Source organism: Anoplopoma fimbria, chromosome 9, assembly GCF_027596085.1.
Source record: "Anoplopoma fimbria isolate UVic2021 breed Golden Eagle Sablefish chromosome 9, Afim_UVic_2022, whole genome shotgun sequence".
Lineage (NCBI taxonomy): Eukaryota > Metazoa > Chordata > Actinopteri > Perciformes > Anoplopomatidae > Anoplopoma > Anoplopoma fimbria.
In genome coordinates this window covers 12,264,559-12,283,636 of record NC_072457.1, presented here as the reverse complement: position 1 = coordinate 12,283,636, position 19,078 = coordinate 12,264,559, and the positions used below count along the sequence as shown (strand labels likewise).

General features: G+C 39.0%; 1 protein-coding gene across 1 annotated transcript; it reads right to left on the bottom strand.

The window, feature by feature from the left end:
- Positions 1-1,451: 1,451 nt before the first annotated feature.
- Positions 1,452-7,694, bottom strand: sh3gl2a (SH3 domain containing GRB2 like 2a, endophilin A1). Its single transcript, XM_054604506.1, has 9 exons — positions 7,671-7,694; positions 6,976-7,048; positions 6,568-6,711; positions 6,136-6,269; positions 5,868-6,026; positions 4,865-4,968; positions 4,626-4,675; positions 2,570-2,609; positions 1,452-1,782 (listed from the first exon to the last, which is right to left on the bottom strand). The coding sequence occupies exons 1-9, from the start codon at positions 7,677-7,679 to the stop codon at positions 1,533-1,535; spliced, it is 963 nt and encodes a 320-aa protein (XP_054460481.1). The 5' UTR covers positions 7,680-7,694; the 3' UTR covers positions 1,452-1,532.
- Positions 7,695-19,078: the final 11,384 nt, after the last annotated feature.

The window sequence follows — 19,078 nt, the reverse complement described above, 5'->3', positions numbered from 1 at the left end:
AAACGTACTGTAATTACTAAGTCTGGTTTGACTTCTAGAATTATCAGTACATAAATTAACATTAAATCCCTCACAATACTGCATACAACCATATAGCTGGTGAGAGATAATTGAACAATGTATATATTCTTGCATTTCTTCTGAGGACTTAAATGAGGGTAAACCAGCAACTTTTAGTCTATATTATGCTGGAGAATTTTTTTTTTTTTTTTTATTGTAAGTTGCATCATTCCAATGAATAAAACATTTCCACCAAGACAAAAAAATAAATTCTCATTCCATACAGCCATTTGTGCACTTCTGGCCATGTCTAGTTCTTCTTAATCAATAGCTTATAGACAGCTAAATTACAGAATACCAATCGGATTAGTAGGGCAGCATCAAAAAGAACTTAACCTTCGGCTGCAGAAGAAACAGTTGCCCCAAAGAGCAGTTAATTCCTACAAGTTATTATATCACAATACATCAACCATTTTTCACAAAAGCTGCTGATAAAATACACGTTGGAGGATTGAAACGTATGCACCAAAGATTTCTTACATCACTTCAAACTGTTTAAACTGCACAACTTGTTTTTGCAAATCATGTCCACTCATATCACTCCATTAATCACTGGCTCAGAGAGGTAATGTCACATACTTAAGAATACAGTTTCACTCTTCCTGATTAAAATACCAAAGAACTACAGATTGCAAAGCTTCATCCTGTTACATCGAACAGATTCACTGACACCGTGCTGTGTGAAAATCTTGAAGCTAAAATTGGAGTTGACTCTTGTTTTTGCAGGTAACTTTGGTATCTAAATCACATATGACCAATCACATGCACATGTTGATATGTATAAAATAAAAATAGGATGGGTAATCTTGGCTGTTAGTTATCAACTCGATGAACTTGTCTACAATTATTGTCAAAACTATGAATAGTTAAAAAGGTGAGGACATACGATGGACAGAATTGTGGAAGCCGACAACCATTAAAAAAGAGGAATATTCAAAACAAAACAAAATCAGCTCAACATATTTTTTTATAAGATAAAACGTTAAACATTTGAAACCATGCTTGACCTAGAGTCTCTAACAAACATGAAGCACGTGAACCATTTTTTTTCCTAGTATGTGAGAGAAAAGTTTCTATCTACTGTAGAGGTTTCCACAAAGTACAGTGAATGAGAGAAAAGCGTGATTTTGCAAAGCTGCTCTGATAAACTCACAAAATTATGACGGACTGACAGCCAACTTAAACCGAGACAGAAGCCGGGACAGTAATTGATAAAATGACTATGGAAGCCTGAATTTACCTCCTGGGATAAGGGGGAAGCAACAACATAAAGGCAGATTTTTCCTTATTTAAAGTTTTTACGCTCAATTGGTGCTTACTTGTCATCAATCTTCGTTTGTTATTGTGTTGTTGCTGTTTTTACTCCTTTAAAGCGAAGTACTGGTGGTTGATAGGAATGTTAAGGAAAAGGTTACTGGGAATACAGGGGGGGGATCTGTTTAATCACCTTCGTAGCTGGTGATGGTGACGTCCTAGTGGGGCAGCGGCACCAGGATATCCACATAGTTGATGGGGAAGAAGCCAGAGTTGCCATGCAGCATCCCCTCATACCAGTTGTCATCGATCTTATTGGTCAGGGTGATGATGTCGCCTTCCTTGAAGCCTAGCTCACCTTCATTCTCTGGGTCAAAATCGTACAGTGCACGACAGCAGGGCTGGTCCAAGGGAGCTGGAGAAAAGAGTTGTGGAGATAAGAGAAGAAAAGCAGAGTTAGATGTAAAACTCGAGGTAAGCGATAACATGTTGCATAAAAATTTGAGAGATAATGATTGCTTGTGAAAGGCTCACCTGGAGATCTGGCTGGAAGAGGGAAAGAGAAGAGGAAGATGCAGAGAGGAGTAGACCGAAAGCAAAAGAGAGAGACACAAAACATGACCATCAGTTAACAGATAGAAACAATGAGGCATACCATGGTTAAAAGAATAGTTATACATTTGAGATATATGCTTATAATCTTTCTCGCTTAAAGGTAGATAGGACAATTGATACAATTCTCATATCTGTCTGTTAAGGCCATAGCCGGAAAGCTAGCTTAGCTTAGCATTACGACTGAAAACAGGAGATAAAATGTGTCATACACTGTGTGGTAAACGCAGTGAAACGACTCTGTGTGCTGCTCTTTAACAGAGGTCGGGAGGTTAACCAGACGTACATTTGACAAACCAACCAGCTAGTATTTATCCTTGAAGTTTTTTCTCTATCAAAAAACAAATGATTCTTTGATAAAGCATAAATCTCTCCTTAGTGTTGCTTGTTGAAGTTTGTTATACGAGTGTGGGATGGACTCGTTGTTGCCCCTTGTGGCCTTTGAGGTAAAAAAGCTACTAGAACTGCGTTTCTCAACTATCCAGCACCATGCAGTGGATGAGACAGTCACCAACAGGGCTAGGGGAAACAGATAGCCTGGCTCTGTACAACTGTTACAGAACCTATCTACCAGCTTCTCTAAAGCTTGATTAATTACATGTTATATCGTGTAAGTTTAATTTAAACAAATTGTAAGAATGACGATTTGCCATTTAGGTGGGATTGTTGGTTTTTTTTGGGCCCTGGTGCTTCTTTGAATCCAAGACGTTACTGCTCCTGGCCAAAAACTAGTGCAGCACATACAACTATCTAATTTGTGAGCTTTAGATGTTTTGGACCCTTGGGTGGAGCCAGCTCTAGCTGTTTCCCCCTGCTGTCAGTCTTTATGCTAAGCTAACTAGCTGCAGCTTCATATTTAGCATCCAGACATAAGAGTTGTATTAATCTTCTTATCAAGCTCAGAGAGAATAAGCTAGTAAATGCATTTCCATAATGCCAAACAATTCCTTTAACAATAAAAGAATGATGAAAAGGGGACAAAAGTGAAACCAGGGGTTATACAGGACAGAAACAGCACTGCAGACGAGCTGCACTGCGAACACAAATACACTTGCACAAAAGTCAATAAAGAAGGATAAAAATAAGAGTGATAGAGAGATTTTGCATCTCTTCCCAAGTCACCCTTGCTCACCTGGAGATCTTGCTGCAAAGGGGAAAGGGGAAAAACATAGGTGAACAAAGAGCAGATGCGTTTTTGTTTACTTGTATTTCTCTAGATGGATAAATGACGATTTGATGGGTATGTGCAGCAGGCGGAGCAATGAAAAGGTCAATAAACAAAACAAGAAGAAACACAAGTTGGAGAATGAATTGAAAGAGAGGCCAACAGGAGGATAAGCTGATGAGAAGATTGACATGAGAACAAAACAGAAACAGCAAATGCTCGTCCGCTGCCAAGATTTTCATTGTTATCGTAGGTTGGGCCATTCTTTGAACAGTGAGCAGACGGCACTTGTTTTTCTGTTGTCATTTGTTTTATTTGATTGCAACAATTTTCTTATGACAAAGACAAACAAAAAGAGAGGTGGACAAAAGATGACAAAGTGATTGAAGAGATATTGTTGTATCTCTCCAGAGATTCACTTTAGTCTCACCTGGAGACCTTGCTGCAAAGAGTTAAGAAGAAACAACACCAGGGGGAGGCGGGAAAGGAAAGCAGTAGAAGTAATTTTGAGGGTTCGTTTTGTGTAAATGAAGGATGATGTTGAAGAAATAAATTGGTGAGAACACAGACAGAGAAAACGTATTGACAGATAAGTTTGACCTGGCTCACCTGGAGACCTCGCCCCTGGAATAATGATCAAAAATCATAAAGGGGAAAGAGAAGAGTGCATAGTTGTTTTGATTAGTTGTAGTTTGAGGGATATTCTGTTCAGTACAGATAATAACTGAAATGTTGGGAACTGAAAGAGTTGGGAAAAAGAAAGCAATTAGCAAACACTGTAAAATTCTCAAATATCTGCCTTTTTACTTAATTAATGAAAGCACTTTCTATTTTACTTTCACAATATTATGCTATGAAAACTAATCATGAATCTCTTCTGCTAATTAGAAGCACAATTGGATTTGTTTTCTTTAATGTGGAATTAATATCTATCATGTGTGTAAATTATGTGTTGACATGTATTTTTGTCTCTACTCATATATATTATATATGTTATTGTGCACAATTTGTTCTCTAAACAGATCTCAATGAGCCTGTTTGAATATAGGATTAATGATATTTATATCATATTTCACTAAATCATTTTTTTGTAGTATTGTTTTGTTATCATCTCCTCCAGGCTTACAGGTTATGTGTTCCGTCGTGTATGTGACTGTGTGCAATGTGTGCAATGCACTATTATGCATCTACTGCATTTTTTCTCACCCACAAGCATCAGTTTGGGTTTTTATTTGAGAACTTATAGTACAAATTAAAAACAAAGAAAGGGTTGTTAAAAGATCAAAAATTCATAGAAAACTAGCCCAGAAACTTTCCTTTACAGGAAAATACATCAACAAATGTTATTGTTCTTACTTCGCATAAATTTAAGAAGAAACTGCCAGTGAGATACTACGGTGTATTTATAGTACCAGGACTAGTTTCTGGACATGTTTCTGAGCATGAGCAAATGTACTCTGAGTCTCACCTGGAGAGCGGGCACCATGGATGCCTCCATTGTGGTTCTCACTGATGGAGAAGTCCAGAGACGTACGTGGTTTAGGAGCAAACTCTTTCCTCGGTTTGACGGAAGTGTCCTTTATCCTGCAACAATAACAGAACCCCTCAATGAACAAATAATAGAGATTAAAAAAACCACAGCGTGTTTCTGAGGCAATGCTGCAATGGTAAACATCAGTTCATGACAATGAAATTCTACATGTCATTGTTAGTTCATTCAGTTATGTACGGTAAAATAAAATAAAATGTTTAACAGGAAGTGCGAGTACTGACCGTTCGTCAATCTTACTGGAGAGCTGTGTGAGGATCTCAGCAGCGCGACTGTGGTACTCCACCTGAGCATGTACCAGTGCAGCCAGCTGGCTCACCTGTTCAATCTGGTAGAGATGTCTGCTGTTACTCATTGACATATGACTGCTGGTACACATCACCTCTTATGAGGATAGTTAAGTAGACCTGGACTCACAGTCAGGTGCTAAAAGTAATAGACAATGAGTGCTCTTTGGTGATTTACAGGATGACTGTTGAAAGCAAACACAAGTTGAGATCCCAGTTTATTTTTACCTTAGAAACAGCAGTTAGACAAAACAATCTTGCAGCTAGGTGCATTAGCAGCTGTTTTGGAGCTTCCAATGCTATCGCCCTTTAGTTGTTATTACGGAATTGTTGATGTTTTTAAGCCAACATGGACAATAAGTCCTTCATATGCGCTGAGGTAGATTGTGTGATTTGATAGAAAACTCGAGAGCAGCTATTAATGGACCTTGGGGTGATTTGGCTCAACTAATGTTCCTGATGGCTTCACAACTGTATTAATTTTTTTCCCCCCTCGGTTCCAAAATATATAAATTATTATTATGACATAAAAAAATGAGTGATGCAAATAAGTTGAAGCAAACAGCTGTTGCCACATCCAGTAGACACAGTATCATTAGAATTCACTGGTTTCAGTCCACCTGGTGGATATAAGACTGACATTTTTTGCATCGTTTTCCTTTTAATTAAATGAATACATGTAATATGTTACATGTAATCATTTGATCAATTGTTTATACAGAAAACAAGAATAGGGTGATGACCCCCAGTGATTAACATGGTTTGGGGAGGACAAAAGTATAAAGGGAATAGTTCAGGTAGGTGGCCTTAACGTAAGTAGAAAGTGTAAGACAGAATAGTAAATTAAATGTGTTGACGGACTCAACAAAACACCAAAAACAAACCAGAAAAAAACTGCTGTGTCAAGGTTAAGTGACAAATGATAAAAAAGAATCCTTACATCACTCTCCAATAGGTTGAACATGCTCAGCTCGGCAATCTCCTTGGAGTCGTCAAATTTCTCAAGTGCCTGTTTGAGCTCGTCTTCGGTCACTTTGCCCTGACGTTTCTTCTTATAATCAAAGTCCAGACGACGACCCTCCATTTTCTTCAGGTGATGCTGCAAAAGAAGTCCAGAGAGTAAAGCTGAATCTTTCACTAATAAATTACTTTTAGATTACTGGTTGCATTTCTTTTCATGGTTGTGAATCAGTGTTCTGCACTCGTACCTGAATCTCCTTGAGATCTTTTTCATGGAGGTTCTGCATTGGATCAATAAAGTTCTGCTTGACCTCCATGTCCAGAGCGTCCTTAACCTCTCCAAGCTCACGCATGGCTTCCCCAGCATCAATCAGAGAAAGGCCTGGAAAAGTAAAGACACATTTAGACACTAAAACCAAAAACATGAATAGTTTACAGCTCAGCGTAAAATATAAAAAGGTTCATCTGCAGTAACATTATCTCCTTAGAATCCACATCAGATTTTGAAGACAAGGATTTCTCTTTAGTACCACCACTGTCTGAAAAATAGGCTCATGCATTTTTCATAACATTGCATCCTTGAGGGAATACAATTATGCCACTATGTTCTTGTGAAGCATTTATATAAAAAAAAGTGTTCTTCTGTTTCTGCTGAGGAGCTTTAATGGGCTGCAGCTCACCAAAGTTAGACTCCTCTCCGAGCTCCCTGCCAAACCTCTGCATGGACTCTCCCAGGATGGCCTCGGTCTGCGTGTAGCCCGGCCCCTTCTCCTGTCCCCGCATACGCGACATGGAGTTCATCATGCTCATCTTGGCTCTGGTGGCTGTGAAGGCAAAGCACTAATGAAAACAAGCACCACTGGGCCATATGTTAGGCCATGTTTTAAAACAATGTCTGATGCGCCATATTGAGTTAAAAAATGTGACTATGTATATATGATGTGTGTGGGTACATAAATGCTACATGGTATATTTTTGAAATTTATTTGATTATTCTAATATTGACTCCTGGGAGACAAGGCTTTGGTCTGTAGTGAAGTAAACAATACATCACATTTTACACATCTTGCACAGCTAATTTATGTCACCTGGGTTTGGCTGCAGATACTCAGTGGTCTTGGTGATGATGTCCATCACTGCCCGAGCAGTGGTGTCCATTTTCTGTACACCACAATGTAAAACAACATGTAGAGGGAGACAGAAATAACAGTTAAGAAAAGATGTGGACAGAAACAGAAATAGGTAACCACTGAAGGATTGTTGGAGAGGATGAGATGAATATAACTGATAGAATAATTTATGCATCCGGTGGGGAGAGAAACAAGATAAAAGAAAGTGTTGCTTTGTTCTGCAGTGTGAGAGAGAGACGTGCAGAGCTGAGAGCTGGTCATGATGCTCTTGATTAGTGTGATGAGACTCGCCAGCTCCCGACGGCTCTGGCTCTCTTTATTTTTTTCACCAGAGTTGGTCATATTATACATATTAAGCACATAACCAGTGTTTCAGGTGAATCTCCATTAAAACCCAGTCACAAAATGTTGACTTTTAAGAAATGTTTCCCATTTTAGATTAAGAGAAATATTTCTGGTGGACCTTTGTTTATTCAAACTATCTAATAACTTGCAAGCAGTTTTCCAACATGACAGCAGATATGGTTATAGTGATATCTCTTAAACTCAAGTCTGTTCAAATCCCAAAACATTTTGATAAGTTTCTGGTTAACTTATAATAAACTGAAGCACTAATTTTTCAAAAGGTGATAATTGAAAGAGATAAGACTCGCCTTTTCCATCTCAGTGAAGTCATCATCGAGCTTCGTTCCTTCTGCACCTCCAACTTTCTCGCTCACTTTCTGCAAAACAAACAAACACAAACATGTTGAGTTTAAAAGCTTTTGTCAGCTTGAAAAAAATATGGTCTAATGGTTGCTAATGTTGCAAATTCCAGAAAGTTCAATCCATTTCTACAATGCTCAATACTGAGGTGAAGCTCACAATGGAAATGACACAGAATAAAAACCTCTGCAAAAACAATATTGGTGATCCGTTGTTAGAGCAACTTTAAAAGTAAATTGCACATTGATACTTTGCACAGAAAAATGAAGGAAATCTCACAGATTAGAAATTTTCTTTCTCAGACTGCATTTGTCAAAATGGAGATGTATATTGATATATATTATGTATATGGATCATTAAATTATGTTTATATTTAAAAGTGCAGCTTGGGTCATAGGTCTATCAGAAACTAGTTGGATGCTTCTCTTCTTCTACAGTAAATCACATGTTATGTGATTTGATTTCTGCAACATCAGGGTCACAACGTCTCCATTAAGATAATGTCTAACAATAAAGGCACAAATATCACCCTGAACTTGTGCCTCACATAACCGTAAACCCATTACATTAATGAACATACAGCGATGTGAGCCTAACCTCTGAGTGCAGTAACACCGGTGCTCATGGATAACAATGTGAGGAGTTTGTAACTGATGTTCCCATCAGTGTTAATGATCTTAAACAGATTAGTACTGGTATTAATGTGTTATAAACGGCCTTCATGTGTCTGTAGAACTGACAAAAAACTCCTACAGCATTAGTTGCCCAAACCTTTTAAAGCTTGTGTCCCCTTTAAATTCAACAATGTCGATCTTCAACACTTTGTTGCAATGCGTCTTTTTAAAAGCGCTTTTTTTCTTGCAGCTAAAATAGGAATGCATATTTTAACCCACATATTTATGCACATACACTTCTCTAACTCAGTCTAAACCACAGGCAGTCTGTTGGCTCCTGCCTTAGACATGACAGTGTAAGGCTCACTGATAACCAATGCAGGGATTCTCCATTACTGCTGCAGACATTTGCAGCGGGAGAGAGGAAGAGACAAAGTATGGGCAGCAACAAGCTAAGAGCGTTGGCCCTTATAGCTTCAGATATGGCACAGATCCACGTGCACAGACATAAACACAGAAATAACTCCGTTGGGCTCTTGTCCCCTCTCTCATAATATTTCCACCTCTGCCACCATCCAGCTCCAGTCTGTGATGTAACCAGATGGCTTGAGGGGACAGCAATCTGACACAACGAGGCCAGACAAGGCCCTCAGAGGATGGACTGAGGGAGGGAAAAAAGATTTCAGGGAACGTCACGACGCGTGACTAAAGAAACCATGAAAGGTAAGGTCAGTGGATGAAGTCTTTCCTCGAATATGCGACAACAAAAAACGATACAATTCATTTACTTCTTCTATATATATAATAAAATAATAATTATAATATATAACATAATATATATTAATATCTTTAGATATTTTGAGCATCATATCACAAAGCTTGTCCAATCACATTTCTATCATCCCAGAAATATAGCAAAAATAAGATCTATTTTGACTTTTACAGAAATAGGGAAGTAGATTAAATTGAACGAGTAAAAAGGGGTGATCTGGGATAGAGAGCAGGGAGGGAGGGTGGTTATAAGACTAAGCCTGTGACAGCAGTTTATGCAGCGCAAGACTTTCTTAGGATTGGTGCTCTATGAGTCATCTTACCCAAAGTGTCCTCTGATCCCACTTGTGAAACTGCTCAATATTCTGACAGCAATGCAAAACCCACTCTCTCACACACACACATAGTATAGTCTAACAGCGACCCACATTTCCTGTCATTAGCTTCACCTGCACATCACTACAATGTCTTCAAATCCTCCTTTAGCTGGTTACCATGGAAACAGGTACCTGCCCATGCTTGGCTTATAAGGTACAGTGTGTACTGCGCGCCTCAGCATCGGTAACTTCCTGTTATTTCTCTCAATCTTTTTTCTGTCAGTCCATGATGATCAGAGACAGAATAGGGAAACAAGCCTCACGATGTAAACGACACCACTGCTTGGAAGACTTCGACAAACTGAGCTGTCAACGATGGAGATGTACATGTCGAAAGTTTGTCTGTAAAATAGCGATGTGTAGTGTAAATGTCTGACATGGTCCACGTTTATGTGTGTGTGCTTGTGAGCCGCAGCTGTGCCACCAAAATCGATGTACGTAGTGACACTTCTGGTGTTCAACCAAGCGGTCTATTCACATACTGTACTGTCCAATATGACACCTGGGATACAATGTGACTGGAGTTACAGTACATGAAATTTCTACCTGGTTTCAGACGTATATGTGACGTAAATATACAAAAGAATATGGCCTCCTTTCAGAAAGAAACGGGTATTCACATATGCTTTACACCAAAGACACACATACTTTAATTAATCATCTGAGGTGAAACACAAGTATTGACAAAGAGAAGGATTACATCAAAAGGAGGACTTTTTGGGAAGATCTAATCTTTTGTTCTCATGGTGTATAGCAGTGAGTCGAGGCTGTGCTTAATGACAAAGTCACCATTTGGTCCTTTTGGAGATTTTACCAAGTTTTCTGTCTGTACAGAGAGAATTAGTCCGATATTCTCACCCAGGATGATGATTAATAATTCATGCTAATTGAACAGCTTCATGATGACTAAGATTTATATAACAAAAAATTGACTTCACGCAGGAACTTAAACATTTTAGTAGGTTTACTTAGTTTTGTGTCAATAAGCTTATACCTATCCATTCATTTGTTTTCCATGAGTGACTCAACTGGAAAGATAAGGTAGTCAGCAAATATGCTGCCTGCATACTGTAGTATGTACATGCAGGATTTAAAGGGACAATCATTATCTTGTCCATTTATCTGAAATTTCTTTCAGTAAATCGAGGAATGACTAAAATGATTAATGATCAAATCGATTAACTGCGATCAAATTCCCTGTCAATGAGCTTTCAAACTAATTGAATAATTACATCAATTATAGTACAAATTATGAAACAATTTACCTACATTTCAAACTACATGTCTTCCTCTTGTCACAGCTTCTTTGAGCAGGAAACACTTACAATAATTACACCAGAAACACTTCATCACAAAGTGCGTGAATTAAGTATTAAGATAGTAATTGGTACGTGATAGAGCAATACTGATGAATAAACAGTATGGGAATTGGAGTGAAGCAGAAAGACCCACCCTCCAGAGTATTCAAAGCTTAATTTTTGTGTGTGAGCCTGTGTGTCCCCTCAGAAATAGTGAGAGTGATGGGTGTCAGAGTCAGAGGAAGTCAGTTATTTTTTAAGCTAAATGGATGAAAAACAACTCAGTCTAGTTGCCTGTGGGGACATGCGTGTAGCTTGGCAGGGGAAGAGCAATGAATGAATAAAAATGAGCTGGTGGTGGCTGTTTGGAGTAAGTGGAACTGTGCTGCTGTGCAGGCTGCTGCCCATGGCTGCTGTCAACGCATGTTCAACCCCCAGACACTTGCAAAGTGGAGAGCAAAGACGGAGCCAGTCTTATGCTTTCATGGCTGCAAGCTGTACAGTGATGAGGAAAGCATGCCAGGACGAACATGCACACACTCAGAGACACTAAAGGACTATATAGCACGTCACAGCTAATAACCACGGGACTGATGATTGATCCTTCACCACAGTGAGTTCCTACACGCTAGGTAAATGTGTACCAAGCCACCAATCTCGCCTAATGCCCAACAAAAACAGCAATCTAGTTCCTCCCGGGGAAGCAGCACCAGGACACCACTGATCTCTTTTTGTCCCCATTATCTGTCCCTCATTCCACAACCAAAATCACCCTTTTCCTTCTCCACCCTTCACTCTCTATTGGCCCTCCCACTCCTCTTCCTTCCTGCAGGGGAAGGACACGACAAGGTGAACTGCGCAGCAGTAGAGGCAGTGTGAAGTGAACCTTACAGAGAAGAGTAGAATGCGCAGTTGGCTACTGGGAAATAACAGCAGTGGCGTAGATGATATGTAACCTGGGACATCACAGGCTGCTACGTTATATGCAAAGCACTCGTAGTAGTAGTACAGGCTGTCCTGCACAGTGCTGATATATGCAATAAATGAACATGCAGCTGATATGTGACGCCTCCAGACAAAGAGGCAATGCAGGGATAAGGTTTCACTGCAGGGCAAGTGCTGTGTTATTTCTAAAATGTTTCAGCAGTTGCATTGTATTATAATTTAATAAAAAAAATGCCTTGGACATGTTTAAAGACATATAAACATATCTAGCCTTGAATAATAGTTTGTGTCCACAATGTTTTTGTTTTTATTAAAAAAAGGTATCAAATAACTAGTTAAAAGTTCTTTCTCATCATTGAAAAATCCAGCATATATGACATGCAGATGTTGTTCATTTCAAAGTTTAAAATGTTGGAAACCAGAAGTCTTATACTTCACTGAAGAGTCAATTGTCATTGTCTGTGCATTGGAGGTTTTAAGTTTTAATATCACACTTATGTAAGCTGTAAATTAAACTACGACTCGCTCTCATACAAATTTGTCCACGTGATAAACTCAGATTTAAATTGAGTCAAAGAGCATTCCTCCTTCAGCATATGATTTTGAAAACAGCCTTCCATATACATAATTCTGCAGCGTAAAGATCAGCCATCCAAGAGAAGTGGTAATAACCAAAACACATGTTTGACTGGAGGGGAACTTTAACACTGATTTGAAGGAAGCCAAAGGAACATTAATAAAGTCCTAACTGGTTTTATATATATATATAACTGCATTTCATCTGGACCAAAGTGGTGGACCGACCATCATAAATATTAAGCCAACAAAACAAAACAGTGATAACAAAATCTGAATTATAACCTGAACTACACACAGAAAACCTCTAACTCTCTCTCCTTCTCGAATTTTCTCTCCAACTGGCATCTAAGTCAACCAAATCGGACCAGATTAAATGTGGAGAAAAAATAGCCCAGAGATTTGTCCAAAGGCTGCAGGGCATCCTCCCCTGGTGGAAATCTCTTGCATCACCCCACGGTACAGACTGTCCTGACGTGCTCTCACAGTGGATCTCTTAAGAGTACATCAGCATTTAGAGGCTCAGGTGACAAAACAGGGTGTGAGTAAACCAGCTTGATGTAACAGGTCAAATTAAAGTGTATTTACTGCTGAGAGGGATTCTCTACTCACAACCCCAAAAGTTCAAGTCAGGAAATTCTCCTTTAACTTATTTTCTGGTTTTAGTTTTTGTTAAATTTATGTTTAATTTCTGCTGTGTGATACTTTGTCAAACTTGTATTTCTTTTTCTTATTTATTACAGATGGATGAGTCTGATGTGTCTTGCCATGCTGCAAATTTCCCATGCAGGACACTAAAGACTGAACTTAACAATTAAATAATTTGTTGTTCACAGTATTTTTTTTATCTTAAGTAAGAGCAGAGGTCAAAAGTAAATAATCTGTAAACTTGGGACAACAACATTAAAAATGTTTTTCAAGAATATGTAAATCTAAATAATATGACACAATTGATCTTTAGCAGTCTCATGTGTTTGTATTAAATTGTAAGTCACATTTTGAGAATACATTTTAGCAGGAAGAGCGATATGAGAGCTTAAGCCTGAGGAGGAGTCTGAGGTCAAGAAGATAAGGGAGATTTGATGAACAAACTGACTAAACTGATTAATGCCCATATTTCACATCAATATTTAAAAAAACAAAAAACACCTTGAAAGTTTAAAACATTATTTCAACATTTTGAGAAACACACTTATTCACTTTTTTGACGAGATTTACATGAGAGGATTGATAGCACTATTTATTTCCTAGAGTGGCATTAAATCTTCTCATAACTCTCAGCAAGAAAACAAATACATGTTTTTTCCGAAAATGTTCCTTAAAAGGAGAAAATATGAAGAATGTCTTGCCCCAGACCTTAAGAGTTTCAGCCAACATTGATAAATGTTGTAATTAATCTTCCTGTCCCCAAACTAACAAACCATTACCAGTTACTGGATCCCACTCTGTTATATGAAATCAGCAGACTGACAGTATTTCTTAAAGAGACCTGCTCACACAGATTAATGGAAACACAGCCGGAGAGTTTAAACAGCAGGGTTTTACACCTGTGTAAGACATCCTGAGCTAATGCTATTAAATGGCTGAGGACTTATTAACTCTAAAAAGCAGTTGTGCTGGTTTGTGGGCTGAACCTACTGCTTATATTGTTCATCTCTCTCTCTTTCAATTTATGTAGTAAACTTCCACCCTGGTGATGTGTACATACATTATTCATGGTCCGATATGTAGCCGTAACATTATGAATTTAGTTTGCTTTACTTGATATGAATAAAGAAAAATATGTTTTTCTCCTATTTGCCTGCAAAATAAGCAATTGCTGTGTTGTGAAAAATCATCTGTCATTTCTGTGTCTCAGTTGTTAAAAGAATCATCAAGCTCTGTATTGGTAGAAAAGGTTACATTTGTAATCAAGGGGAAAGCCAAGGACTTTGAAAAGATTTGGGCTTATTTCAAGGACTTCCTAAAAAATAATTCCATGTCAGATTCCTTAACACAAGAACTCTAATTGTTCAAAGCATTGACTACATGTACGGACAAACTGTGCACCTCCCTCAACAATTCCCTCCTTGTTTCCTAAAAGTTGTGTTGCCTTTTCTTGCTAAATGTATATTATTTAATTTTTATTAAGAGTAAAAGAAAAATTTAGCTGATACTGTTTGTTAAAACAGGATAACCCTAGAATGACCGCCTGATGTGTGTACAGTACGCCTCGGCCAACCAGTGATGTTGCAGTTTACATCCATGTTAATCCAGACACATACAATACATGTAGCGAAGACTTTGAAGGATACACCTGCTTTGAAGAAAGGTGGTGTTCTGGGTTGGTGGCATTAAGGCTTGGAGGTCAGCAGTCTCAACATGCTATATGTGATCAGGTTGGAATTGGACAGTGTGGAGGCAGTGGTGGAGAGGACGGCACCGGGGGCAAAATCAAAGACGCATTGGATCACCCTGCTCACCCTCTCTACAACAAGCTGTGGCAGATTGGCAGTTTGATGAAGGACAAGATCAAAGCCTGGGAGTTGTTCCTCATCTGAGTCGAGGGTCCAAGGATAGAGAATGTCGCTGTGTAGATTTAAGGCCCTTGAGGCAAGTTTTTGATTTGTGACACAGGAATATATAAATAAAAAAGATTTGCCTTGACTTTGAATAATGTTGAATAACGATCAGAAAAGTGTTTCATGATCATCTTTCATGATCACAATCATGTTCTGTGAGGTCAAAGTGACCTTTGGCCTCACAGAACATGTTGGACGTTTGTGCTAAATTTGAAGGAATTCCTTTAAGGCATTCCTGAGGTAGCACGTTCATGAGAATGGGAGTTATGCAAGACAACCCAAAAGCATAATGCCTCCGGCCACGGCAGTTGCCAGAGCTGAAGCATAAAAATATGATGAATTTTAAATTGACTTTGGTTCATTATGTTATTGATATATGAATAAATACAGAGGTCCATCGATCCTTCACCTACTGAGACACAAACATACTCTACTAACACTCTAATAATCTAGTTAACATGTTTTTTTCAATAACATCTTTACTGCTGTGCACCCATCAGCCAGTGCACATTTGTGCTAGCCTTTATTTTAAGCATTCACAACTGTACTGTTAGCATTAGCATCAGTCACATGGCACCCAATGTGAGGCGCAAAAGGAGTGTGCTGCCGATGCTGCTGCTGCTCTCCTCCCCCTTGCCTCACACGCCACACGCCTCCCTCCTCCCTCCTCCCCTGCTCACTAGTCTAATCCCGGCTGGGCACATGGAGGCCGCTGCTTTAAATACGCGCAGGGTGGAAGAGGGAGATTAAAAATGACAAGAGTGATTAGTGAGGCTATTAGGTGGACGGCCTCTGCTGCCGGACAATAACAGGAGGATCTGACTTTCCTGACACCAACCTGCTTTTACTCCGGTGGAAGCATCTCCAAGCTTGTTTCTTCCTCTCATTTACAGGTTTCAAATGATATATTTTTCACCTATTTCTCGCCTTGAAACTCTCCATTTTCACTTCCATTTTTTTGTTGCGGGAGAATAAAAGGAGGATGAATGAGGTCAGGGGTAGAGAAACAGGAAGGCTTTGGTCAGTTGGGAAAATAACAAAAAACTGACAAATCTTGAAAAGTTAAAAACAATTGCATAACAAAGCCCAGAAGATCTTTGTCTTGTCTCCTTTTTTCAGATTGCCTCTCTTGAGTTTTCCCTCCCTTCGTTCCACACTCCCTTTTTTTCCTCTTCTCACCTCCAAACACCCTCAAGGCCTCCCTGTTCTCATTGTCACGTTTCTCATGCAACACTGCACTGAGTTCATTCACTGCTGGACTGTGCTCGACAAAATGTACGACCACATTCATCTTAACTGGAATCTACACTGCCACTGTTAAACCTATACAAACTATAGCAGCAGAGGAACCAAACTGTGGATGGATATTCATAATGGATTTAGAAGCAACTTTATAATTGTACAGACTGTCCTGAGAATAGACCTCGTGGAATCAAGGAAAATCCATTTGTTATTCCTAAAGCCAATGTAGGGGTGGCTGATTCCTGCTTCAACTACGGCTGTTTCAGGATGACAGTAATCCCACAGAGCATCAGGGCCCGGGGCGGCATTAGTGGGAACAGAATTCAACACTACGCAAGGTTGTTATGTTGTACAAAACAACAGACAAACAAGCGGTGACAGTTTTACTAAGTGGAACCCCAAATTGAATGCTCAGATCCGACAATTCAATACCTGCAGGACAGATGGGGATCGAGTACCAACTGACTGGACCCAGACAGGACAGGGTGCCAGCATTTCCTCTGTTCAGACTCGCGCCAGCATCAGTCCACTGGCCCTCCATGTTGCTTCTCTGACCTCTATCCTCCCGGAGTGTGCGGCCTGTGGCTATTATAATCTCATTTGTAAGCTTTTGCATGGCTCTTATGTAACAGCAGCAGGGATGAGTCTGTAGCTGCAGAGATGTGTGCACACTCAAATTTATCCATGTACCGCTCGGTGAACAGGGGGGGGGGGGACCAGCTGGCACCGTGTGTGTGTGTTTGTGTGTGTGAGAGAGAGGAAAGCGTGCCAGAGATTGTGTGCACTGGGATACGTGATGATAGTGATGAGACAAAACTGAGTAATGACACACGACATGAATGATGGCTGCGATATGTCAAGCTATTGGATTGGATTGATTGTGAAATGCATCTGAATCTGTTTACTGCATATTCACTTCAAGACAGTTATTATTTGTATGTTTTCAGGTTTGGTTGTTGTAGTTTCTTGCATTTTTCCTATTGTTTTTACAATTCATGGCAAGACAGCAAAACAGATCTGTGTATTCAGTTTTGGGAAATTGGAAGGGTAACACAGGAGTGAACAATCAAATAGAACTGTAAGTAAAGAAAATAATCCTTCATCCATTGTGCTTATCTTTGCAGTTGCTTAATGAACTGTACTTTGTTAGCACACAATAACATTCTCAGTGTTCTCAGTCACTTCACCAGACCACCTATCGGAACCATGAGAAAGTGTGAAAACACTCAATGTGTTCAACTCTCTCTTTTAATTCCCTCTCAGTATCATTTTCAAAACCCTTACTACCTTTCTTGCTCATTTTGTTCAGACTTTGTCCTTTTATTCTAGACATTCATAATAAATAATTATAGCCTGATAATCAAACTGCATTACCATTTTGTATCATGTCATTCATACAGCCTGGCATTGTGTTTATGTTAGCTGATTTCTTGTTGGGAGGATGGTTATTTTGTTGTATTTTGTTGTAACCAGCCCGTAGAGAGTAATGAATATGTCCCGCAATGTCATTTTTTGTTGACACTGAAGCTGCAAAAGTGGTTGGTAGGAGTGAAGATTTAATTATTCTTACATTGACCAAATGAGCCAATTAAAGAGATTTTATGTCTGCAAATCATTTTATCCAAAGTTGTACACTTGTACAACACAAGATACCAGAAACCAGGATAGAACAAAAACAAGACATTTAAGCAAAAACATAATTAATTCCTCCAGAAAGTAACATTATTCAGTGGCAAACGGGTCAAGACTGTGGTTGTACTGGTTGTCCTACTAGAACACTACAGCGTACTGGAAGCAGGACGCTGCAGAATAAAAGCATTTGTGCTTAATGAATGTAGCTTACAATAAAAAAAAGTAGCTTGAGAGGCTTTTTTCTGGAGACAGCCTGGAGGAGGAACTGAATACTTGACATGTTCCTGCATCAAAATGAGACCATTATAAGATAATGACTATTTGCATAAAATATCAGCTATTAGCATAAACATTAAAAAAATATTAAATGTCTCTCAAATCCATTCATCACCAGCAGACAGAGAGAGGACCATGACCCTGAAACAATAATTTATAGATGATATTTTATCCTCCCATAGAGTGACTCACCATCACTCAGACACACTCCTGGACAAACCTACTGTAGAAGCTACATAAACAACACACTTCTCTCGTTCTCTGTACTCCATCGCCACTCTGCAATTTCCATTTCAAACGCAAAGTATCTCTTTGAAGAAATAATCACAGAGCTTTGAGGCCGGTAGAGGACTCAACTTTTCCCAGGACTTAACTGAGAAGGGAAACATGTTATATTCATAGAGCGAGTTCACAGTAATATCATTTTAATGTTTACCCATCAGTGTCATGAGCTTAATCTGCATGGGTATAATGACGGGGTTGTCTAGGATCATGAGCGCTGAAAATCTGTATTGATGATAGTTATTAAAGCTCAGGCTGCTGCTGGCACTGTGTGTGGGTATCTTTAATTCACAGATGTGTCATGACCACATCATTCATATTTAAGATTATTGTCCAGCCGCCTGTCGTGTTGCACTTCAGTTTATTAGACATAAAACGTTGGACAACTTTCAGCTTTTATTAGTTCCATTTCTATTGATTTTATATCAAAGTGCTCCTCATATTGTCTTGTCCATTTTGAGTGATATCCAATCTGATCAATAATATTTCTTGAGATGAGTTATTGCTATCAAAGAGCAGTTGAACTGTTTTACATAAAACACATTGATCTTCATCATAAGTGACCCAGTGGGATTCAGTTCACTCTACAATAAGGCTTTCATACGCGGGGAATGAAGAAAAAAAAAAACCATATAATAATATTCAGTGGAAACAGCGGCCATTTTATAAATCTGCTGCTGCCTCGACTTGTTGATGAAAGTCATGGTGTTCATTTTTCTATCCTTTTGGTCTCTGGAGGGACAGTGACAGAGGTTCAGGAAAGATGCTGCCATGTGTCTCCT